The 10,036-nt window shown below is 54.3% G+C and overlaps 1 protein-coding gene across 1 annotated transcript; it reads right to left on the bottom strand.

Moving 5' to 3' along the window:
• Positions 1-238: 238 nt before the first annotated feature.
• On the bottom strand, positions 239-9,418 carry LOC119960433 (phosphoenolpyruvate carboxykinase [GTP], mitochondrial-like). Its single transcript, XM_038788154.1, has 5 exons — positions 9,396-9,418; positions 4,863-5,081; positions 3,963-4,100; positions 1,675-1,770; positions 239-778 (listed from the first exon to the last, which is right to left on the bottom strand). The coding sequence occupies exons 1-5, from the start codon at positions 9,400-9,402 to the stop codon at positions 324-326; spliced, it is 915 nt and encodes a 304-aa protein (XP_038644082.1). The 5' UTR covers positions 9,403-9,418; the 3' UTR covers positions 239-323.
• Between the last annotated feature and the right edge of the window lie 618 nt (positions 9,419-10,036).

The following is a 10,036-nucleotide window of genomic DNA, read 5'->3' on the forward strand; positions in this document are numbered from 1 at the left end:
ATTCCGTGCGCTGAACCGCGCACGCGCCGCGACTCTGATTCGCTCTTCGCCAGCGTTTAGTGTTATTGCAATTCGTTACTGGACTCTGGGTTTCACAGTCCTACAACGGCCCCCCTCGGAAGTGCCCAGTGTGGTAACGAGTTTTGTGCTTTTCTCTGCTAGCTTTTACGAGCAAGATTGTAAACTTGATTTTTGGTACAGCGGGAGGGGAGCGGGGGCTGAGGAAAAATTACCCTGCTGACCCCCCCTCCCCCTCCTACCCTGGTTTATCCCCTTTCGTCCCGCTCCCCTCCCCCCCCCCGCCTCCAGGCGGAATAAATCCTTCACATCCCCGCCAGCCGCTTCTCCAGGCCCTCGAGTTCGGACATGACAGCCGGCGGCAGGTCCTCGTTCACTTGGACGGTCAGGTAGCGGCGGACCTCGTCGGCCTCCTGCTCCCAGAAGGCCTTGGGGAGGGAGAAGAGTTCGTCGGTCCGGACGGCCTCCAGCCCGCCCAGGTCCAGGGCCCCCGGGAGCGGCACGTAGCCCACCGGCGTCTCGGCCGCGCTGGGCTCGCCGTCCACCCGCCGGCAGATCCAGTCCAGCACCCGACAGTTCTCGCCGAAGCCCGGCCAGAGGAAGGAACCGTCCTCGCCCTTGCGGAACCAGTTGACGTGGAAGATCCGCGGGAGGCGGGCGGCGGGGCGCTCCTCCATGCTCAGCCAGTGCTGCAGGTAGGCGCCGAAGTTGTAGCCGAAAAAGGGGCGCATGGCGAAGGGGTCGTGCATGATGACCTTGCCTGGCGGGGGGTGGGGGGGGGGGGGGAAGAAAAGGAAAATGGTTAAAAATGGCCGCACATTGTTCAGAGCTCCAAAGGTGGCCACTTGCCCTTGAACGGCCACTTTGGCTCAAAGCCTCTCGTGGGGAACTTTGGCAAAAGCCTTCTGGAAGTCCGAACAAATCACATCTAAAAATTAATCTAAGGTAAGGATTAAGAGTGTGAAGAGGCCAATCAGCATCCCCCCCCCCCCCCCCACTCCTGTGATTCAGTGAATGTTTCCCAACGCCTCTCCTGAATGGTCTGATCCCAACCGATAGACTATTCACCCCTCGTTTTAGAATCGCCAACACGCCAGAACGCAAAGGGCACAGCCATTTATCCCGCGTGGGAGAAGCGTGCTGATTGGCCGCAAGTGGCCCCTGATTGGCAGAGGGCGCGGGGAGAGCCTCGGCCAATGGTTGCCCGCCAAGCTTTTCTTCAAATTCCCACTGGGTAGGTTGCCTCTGATTGGCCGAGGCGCGGGCCCCGGGGAGCGAAGGTCTGCCCGCCATTTTGCTCCGTTGAAAAGACAAAAGAGGCGCAATGTGTGCACCTGTCCTTTCTGTCCTACAAAGGGCGTTCTGCCCGGGATGCCTCCGCCAACCAGCTTGCCCTTGCTGACCTACCGGCCCTCTCTTCCCTGTTGCGCTCGAGAAAAAAGGCCGCTGACAACATGTCTGCCGTTTCGACAATAAACCAGCGATCATCTTAAGTCGCTCTTTGCTAAACCTCGAGGAAACGCCGTTGGCTGCCCCTTCTCCGGGCGTTACCAGAGGCGGAGACGGGTTGCGTTTAAATGCGAACTCCTGCATTCCCTCTGATTGAACCGAAATGCAGAGGTGGGTCCTTGTTGGGAGGGGGTGGGGGGCAAGTACCTTGGTGCTCAGCCGCTGCCGTTGACTCTGACCTCATGGCCGATCCGATAAACACCCCATGACGCCAGTTAAACGACTCGTAAACAAGAGGAACACCTGACCAGCAAGGAGAGGGAGGTTAAAAGAAATAAATAAAAATATTGGCAAACATTAATCACGCGGAACGCGTACACCGCCCCCAAAACCAGAGGGGGCGGAGTTTCCCCAGGCCGTCACTCCCCAGGACTCCCTCCCTCACTTCTCCCCACAAAATGGCCGCCTCGAGCCAATTCTCCGTCAATTCTCGGGCAGCACGGTAGCACAGTGGGTCAGCACAATTGCTTCACAGCTCCAGGGTCCCGGGTTCGATTCCCGGCTTGGGTCACTGTCTGTGCGGAGTTTGCACATCCTCCCCGTGTCTGCGTGGGTTTCCTCCGGGTGCTCCGGTTTCCACCCACGGTCCAAAGATGTGCAGGTTAGGTGGATTGGCCGTGATAAATTGCCCTTAAGTGTCCAAAATTGCCCTTAGTGTTGGGTGGGGTTACTGGATTATGGGGATAGGGTGGAGGTGTGGGCTTGGGTAGGGTGCTCTTTCCAAGAGCCGGTGCTGACTCGATGGGCCGAATGGCCTCCTTCGGCGCTGTAAATTCTATTTAAAAAATGCCAGAGTTCTTTACCCAGGATCCTTAGAGGCAGAGAAAGTGCCCTTTGACCCACCCCCCCTTTACAAATCGATAACAAGGTCAAGGAGGCTGTGCTGGACTCGCACAAAACGCCAGTTTAGTCTCAACGATAGTGCTGCGTCCAGTTCCGGGCGTCATCCTTTGGGAATGACGTGGAGATTGAAGAGGATGGCTCCAGGCATGAGGGACTTCAGAGCCGTGCAGATATCGGACAAGGTTTGGGACTGTTCTCCTTGGGGAACAGGGCGTCCAGGAGGAGATTGGATCGGGTCGGACCCACGGGGGGGGGGGGGGGGGGGGGGGGGGGGGAGAGCCCCACCACCTGGAGGTTCCCCTCCGAGTCGCTCACCATCCCGACTGGGAAATATATCGGCCGTTCCCTCACTGTGCCTGGGTCAGATTCCCGGCGCTCCCTCCCTAACAGCACGGTGGGTGTACCTACTCCACACGGGGGTCGCAGCGGGTTCAAGATGGCGGATCACCCATCACCTTCTCAAGGGAGCAATAAATAATATCCCATGGATAGTGCCAGACGTTAGGCCGAAAGGTGAGAAGCTACCAGACCCTGTTGTCTGGCCTCAAGTCAAGGATACAATCTTTGCCTGGGACTCAGACAAAGGGGAGGACGCCCTGAGGCCTCGACATCATCGTCAGCCCTTGGAGGGACACAATCCTAGACCCAGGCTTCAAATACACCTTCCCCACGACACGGCCTGAGGAGGAATTGGCTCCTAGGCCTGAGGCCTCATCCACATCCTGTCTGGGACACAACCTGAGGAGGAATTGGCTCCTAGGCCTGAGGCCTCATCCACATCCTGTCTGGGACACAACCTGAGGAGGAATTGGCTCCTAGGCCCGAGGCCTCATCCACATCCTGTCTGGGACACAGCCTGAGGGGGAACAGGCTCCTAGGCCTGAGGCCCCATCTACATCCTGTCTGGGACACAGCCTGAGGGGAAACAGGCTCCTCGGCCTGAGGCCCCATCTACATCCTGTCTGGGACACAGCCTGAGGGGGAACAGGCTCCTAGGCCCGAGGCCTCATCCACATCCTGTCTGGGACACAGCCTGAGGGGGAACAGGCTCCTAAGCTCGAGGCTTCATCCACGCCTTGGCTGGGAAACAGCCTGAAGGAGTAGGCCTCAAAATCTATGTATTATCCACACCCGCCTTGGGAAAGAACAATAGGGGAGCAGACACAGAGCCTTCGGCCTAACCCATGGCCTTGCTGAGGGGAGCAGAACCCTCAACATCCCGCTCCTCCCCACACCTCACCCCCCCCCCCCCCCCCCCCCACCCCCCCACTGTAGGCCCCAGCTTTATCCACGCAGAGGGAACCTGTGGGATCCAGGCCCCAAAGCCTAAATTTTATCCACGCCTTGGCCGGAACACAACCTGAGAGGAACAGGGCTCGGAGGCGAGGCCTGGGCCACGCCCTCACCAGGACACCCTCCAGCTGGGAAAACAGCACGCAAGCCCTCAGGGCCTCGATCGGCCTCAGAAAGTGTAGGCCTCGAATTTCCAGCTAGGCCCGTCAATATAGGCGAGGGGAGGGACGGGTGGGGAGCGGTGCGAAGTTCCGCCAACGAGGCCTGGAGGAGAACACGAAAACCGAGCGGGCGTTTACCTTGCGGCCTCCGACCTCCGAATATAATGGCATCGATCGGGACCCCCTCGGGCGACTCCCAGCTCTCGTCCATGATGGGGCACTGGCTGGCCGGGGCGCAGAACCGCGAGTTGGGGTGGGCACACGGCTCTTTATCCCCTAACAAACAGAGACGGAAAGAAACCGGGAGTTATTACAGGGCGGTCAAGTGACGGAGGCCATTCAGCCCTTCGCTGGTGCTCACTCCTATCTTGAAGAAATCCAACGATCAATTGACCTCGGCCTCCTCCTCCTCCTTCCCCCGCCCCCCCTCTCTCTCCCCCGCCGTGCCTCCCTCCGAACCGGGGGCTCGTAGATCAGGAGCCGAAGTGCAAACAGAGACGTTCCCATGGAGAAAGTGGGCCGCAGTCGACCACTGGCCAATTGGGTTGCCGATTGTCTTCCCCGCCTCCCGTCCCATGCCCTCAGTAATCCCCTTTCCCCAGTCGCCAATCGTCTGCGCGCAAAGATTGCGGACACCGCAAACGGAGCGAGGGAGAGTGGTTCCGGAACTCTGCGTTTGCGAAGGGGCGCGGGCGTCGGGGCCCGTGCGTGGCTAAGAAACAAAGTTAGTACGCAGACACAGCTAGTGATCTGGAAGACGATTGGGATGCTGTCCTCGAACGCAAAGGGAGGGGGATGGAGGAACAAAGTCGGGAAGTCTCATTGCAACTATTGGAGTTTCCGCAGCTGGAGTACTATGTAGAGTTTTGCTATTCTCTTGGCTTAAGGAGGGGGATTTGCTCGCGTTGGAGGCAGTTTAGAGAAGGTACGTGGGGTCCATTCCTGGGACGAGAGGGGAGGGTTTGCCTGATGAGGGTAGATTTGAGCCTGTATACCCCCCTCCACTGTGGAGGTTAGGGGAAGGAGAGGAGCACTCGCCTGTTTTCCACGGCTTGCCCCTCCAGGAGGTGACGCTGACGCCAGGGGGCAGCGGCTGGTCGATGCCCTCCCAGTAGACCCCTCCGTCGCTGGTCGCCCCCACGTTGGTGAAAACCGTGTTGCGCGAGATGGTCTGCATGGCGTTGGGGTTCGTCTTCATGGAGGTCCCCGGGGCCACGCCGAAGAATCCGTTCTCCGGGTTGATTGCACGCAGGCGCCCTGCGGAGGGAGACAGAGACGGCCCGTGAGGGAGCGTTCGAGGAGAGGGCGGCGGAAGCCCTCCCCGTTCATCCAACAACCTTTTCCAAAACCCTCCACCAGACGGCCTGTTAATTCAAGATGTCATTGCCCTTTGATTCAGGCTTCTTAACGGACAGCTAAACTGGGTAAGGGGTCCATCCTGAAGGTCAAGAATCAGGCCCCTGCTGGCGTCAGTCTCTCACTCTCTCTCTCACATACACATTTATTGTCTCCCTCTATCTCTCTCTCTCATTCACTCTCTCTCTCACAGACACTTATTCACTCCCTCTCTCTGGCACACTCATTCGCTCCCTCTATCTCTCTCTCTCTCTTACGCACATTTTTTCGAAGCATAGAAAAGTTACAGCGCAGAAAGAGACCATTCAGCCCATCCTGTCCATGCTAACCCGAGGGCACCCGGGTTTAGGGTCCCCACCACCAACTCGAGCCGTGAATTCCAGACTCCCAATACCCCCTCTGCGTAAAAAAAAAAAAGATCCTGCCTCAATCAAAGGGCGGTGACATCTTGAATGAACAGGCCGTCTGGTGGAGGGTTTTGGCGATCCTCGGGTCCCCCACAACACCTTTAGAATTTAGAATTTAGAACAGTACAGCACAGAACAGGCCCTTCGGCCCTCGATGTTTTGCCGAGCAATGATCACCCGACTCAAACCCACGTATCCACCCTATACCCGTAACCCAACAACTCCCCCTTAACCTTACTTTTATTAGGACACTACGGGCAATTTAGCATGGCCAATCCACCTAACCCGCACATCTTTGGACTGTGGGAGGAAACCGGAGCACCCGGAGGAAACCCACGCACACACGGGGAGGACGTGCAGACTCCGCACAGACAGTGACCCAGCCGGGAACCGAACCTGGGACCCTGGAGCTGTGAAGCATTGATGCTAACCACCATGCTACCGTGCTGCCCATTCTGGCTCTTATCTTGAACCTGCGCACCCTGGTCCTCGAATTCTCCAACCGAGGGAAAGAATTTGATCCTGTCCACTCTACCTCTCCCCCTCATCATTTTGGCCGCCTCAATTAAGTCACCCCCCCCTCCCCCCCAGCCTTCTTTCTTCCAAGGATAATAACCCCAACGTGTCCACTATCTCCTCGTCGCCACACTCTCCAGCAACATTCTTGTAAACCTCCTCTGCCCTCTCTCCAGAGCAACTACGTCCTTCCTGTAATGTGGCGACCAGATCTGTACACAATACTCCAGTTGCGGCTTCATTAATGTTTTATACAATTCCAACATTATACCCTTACTTTTATATTCTATTCCTCTGCCAGTGAAGGAGAGCATCCCATACGCTTTCTTTACAATCTGGTCTCCTTGAACTGCTGCCTTGAGGGGTCAGTGTACTTGTACACCAAGATCTCTCACTTCATCCACCCCTCGTAGTGTTTCCCCATTTATTGCGTGCTCCCCATAACTCTTTGACCTCGCTAAATGCGTGACCTCTCGGATGTTAAATTCCACCCACCACTTTATCGGCCGCCCCATCTCTATCGTTCTGGAGATTATCGCTATCCTCTACACTGTCCGCCATGTTGTGTTATGTACTCTGTACCACAGGCTGCAACTCGATGCAGCTTTGACCGAAAGATACTCCAGACGTTGAAGTACAGAACGTAGAACATTACAGCGCAGTGCAGGCCCTTCGGCCCTCGATGTTGCGCCGACCTGTGAAACCACTCTAAAGCCCATCTACACTATTCCCTTATCGTCCATATGCCTATCCAATGACCATTTGGATGCGTTTAGTGTTGGCGAGTCCACTACTGTTGCAGGCAGGGCATTCCACGCCCTTACTACTCTCTGAGTAAAGAATCTGACATCTGTCCTATATCTATCTCCCCTCAATTTAAAGCTATGCCCCCTCGTGCTGGACATCACCATCTGAGGAAAAAGGCTCTCAATGTCCACCCTATCTAATCCTCTGATCATCTTGTAAGTTCAATGTGATTTATTGAACCATTTGCACAGTTCTCTACGAGTTTGACTCTCCTACGAATCTTGTTATAGTAACTCAGTCTGACTAACCAGTCTGCTCTAAGCCACGTGGTGGGTGTGATGCTTCTGATCTGTCCCTGTCCTACTCTCTAAGTGTTGCCTGTGGAAAGAGACAGAGGATGTGGGCCCTGTCCTTATATATATGGGTTGTGTAATGCCCCCTTGTGGTAGTGTCACCTCTGGATGTCTCGACTGCCCATTGGTCGTGTCCTATCTCACTGACCGATTGGTTGAATGTCTATGTGTCAAGATGCCTCCCTCTAGTGTTTACTTAGTCGTATTTACATTAACCCCCTGTGTATTTACAGTGATGCATATCACCACACATCACTTGACCAACCTTTGTGTCCTGTGCAAATTTCCCAATCGTTTGCCTGTATCCCACGAACTTTGCACTCTCTTGACCAATCTGCCAGGTGCGAACTTGTCAAACGCTTTGCTAAAATCTACATCCACTACAGTAAGAAGTCTTACAACACCAGGTTAAAGTCCAACAGGTTTGCTTCAAACACGAGCTCTCGGAGCGCAGCTCCTTCTTCAGGTGAATGAAGAGGTTCTAGAAACATATATATAGACAAAGTCAAAGATGCCAGACGATGCTTTGAATGCGATTGCAGGAAATTAAGTCTTTACAGGTCCAGACGGAGCCACTGGAGAGAGGGATAATCACAGGTGAAAGAGGTGTGAATTGTCTCAAGCCAGAACAGTTGTTAGGATTTCCCAAGCCCAGGTGGTGGGGGGGTGGATGTAATGCGACATGAATCCCAGATCCCGGTTGAGGCCGTACTCATGCGTGTGGAACTTAGCTATACGTTTCTGTTCGACGATTCTACGTTGTCGCACGTCCTGAAGGCCGCCTTGGAGAACGATTACCCAGAGATCAGAGGCTGAATGCCCTCGGCTGCTGAAGTGTTTCCCCGACTGGAAGGGAACATTCCTCCCTGGCGATTGTCGTGCGACTCGGCCGATGTTGTCTACCTCATACGCTGCAGGAAAGGATGCCCCGAAGCGTGGTACACTGGCGAGACCGTGCAGACGCTGCGACAACGGATGAACGGACATCGTGCGACAATCGCCAGGCAGGAATGTTCCCTTCTCTACCACCTCCGCTTTAGAGAGGGTGCAAAGAAAAATTACAGCACAGGAACAGGCCCTTCGGCCCTCCCGGCCTGTGCCGATCCAGATCCTCGATCTAAAACTGTCGCCTATTTTCCAAGGATCTGTATCCCTCTGGGCATTCATGTACCTGTCTAGATGCATCTTAACTGACGCTATCGCGCCCGCCTCTACCACCTTTGCCAGCAATGCGATCCAGGCACCCACCACCCTCTGCGTAAAAAACTTTCCACGCACATCTCCCTGAAATACATTAAACGCCCTCATGCATTTTGGAAGATCTAATTCAATAGCGGACTATATGGTCAATGGAAGAGTCCTGGGGAAAATTGATGGACAGAGAGATCTGGGGGTTCAGGTCCATTGTACCCTGAAGGTGGCAACGCAGGTTGATAGAGTGGTCAAGAAGGCATACAGCATGCTTGCCTTCATCGGACGGGGTGTTGAGTACAAGAGTCGGCAGGTCATGTCACAGTTGTATTGGACTTTGGTTAGGCAACATTTGGAATACTGCGTGCAGTTCTGGTCGTCACATTACCAGAAGGATGTGGATGCCTTGGAGAGGGTGCAGAGGAGGTTCACCAGGATGTTGCCTGGTATGGAGGGTGCTAGCTATGAAGAAAGGTTGAGTAGATTAGGATTGTTTCCGTTGGAAAGACGGAGGTTGAGGGGGGACCTGATTGAGGTCTACAAAATTATGAGAGGTATGGACAGGGTGGATAGCAACAAGCTTTTCCCAACAGTGGGGGTGTCAGTTACAAGGGGTCACGATTTCAAGGTGAGAGGGGGAAAGTTTAAGGGAGATGTGGGTGGAAAGTTTTTTACGCAGAGGGTGGTGGGTGCCTGGAACGCTTTGCCAGCGGAGGTGGTAGAGGCTGGCACGATAGCATCATTTAAGATGCATCTGGACAGATATATGAACGGGCGGGGAACAGAGGGAAGTAGATCCTTGGAAAATAGGCGAAAGGTTTAGATAGAGGATCTGGATCGGCGCAGGCTGGGAGGGCCGAAGGGCCTGTTCCTGTGCTGTAATTTTCTTTGTTCTTTGTTCTTGTTCTTAAACTTTCCCCCTCTCACCTTGAAATCGTGACCCCTTGTAATTGACACCCCCACTCTTGGGAAAAACTTGTTGCTATCCACCCTGTCCATACCTCTCATAATACCTCCTCTGCACCCTCTCCAAAGCATCCACATCCTTCTGGTAATGTGGCGACCAGAACTGCACGCAGTATTCCAAATGTGGCCGAACCAAAGTCTAATACAACAGAAATCTAAAGTACTTTTAAAACAAAACAATGTTTATTCCATGAATTCAGTTAACATTTTATAACCGCATAGTAAACCATCAAATTCCAACGCTGACAACCCCACAGATACAATACTCGATATGTAACCCTTAAGAACTTTCCGAGCAACATCCATAAGTCAAACCCTTTTTAACAAAGCCAGCAGGTTTGAATTCTCCACAGAAACAGGTATTACTTTGAAATCATCAAGTGAGCTGAAGATATTCTTTAGCTTGCAGAGCGGCAGATCAGAACCTCCTCTTGCTTTGAATGCAGCACTGCAAACTAAACCGAAAATAGATCCACAAAGCAGTTTTTCAGCTCAAGGCGAAAGTAAAGGACAGACGACCCAGCTCCGCCCACACACTGACATCACTGCAGCTATTTGATAAACACCCATTTCTTACAGGAATCAGCCTCGCTCGCTCTCTCTCTCTCTCTCGCAAACACACCTGTACCCCCCCACATTCCCGAATCCAGCGTCACTACCCCCCCCCCCCCCCCCC

This window comes from Scyliorhinus canicula, unplaced genomic scaffold, assembly GCF_902713615.1.
Source record: "Scyliorhinus canicula unplaced genomic scaffold, sScyCan1.1, whole genome shotgun sequence".
Taxonomy (NCBI): Eukaryota; Metazoa; Chordata; class Chondrichthyes; order Carcharhiniformes; family Scyliorhinidae; genus Scyliorhinus; species Scyliorhinus canicula.

Coding starts and splice junctions, on each gene's coding strand:
- LOC119960433 (XM_038788154.1), bottom strand. Junction 4,101..4,862: donor GGGCAAGCCGTGGAAAACAG/GCGAGTGCTCCT, acceptor TCTGTTTGTTAG/GGGATAAAGAGCCGTGTGCC. Junction 1,771..3,962: donor CGGAGGTCGGAGGCCGCAAG/GTAAACGCCCGC, acceptor CTTGCTGGTCAG/GTGTTCCTCTTGTTTACGAG.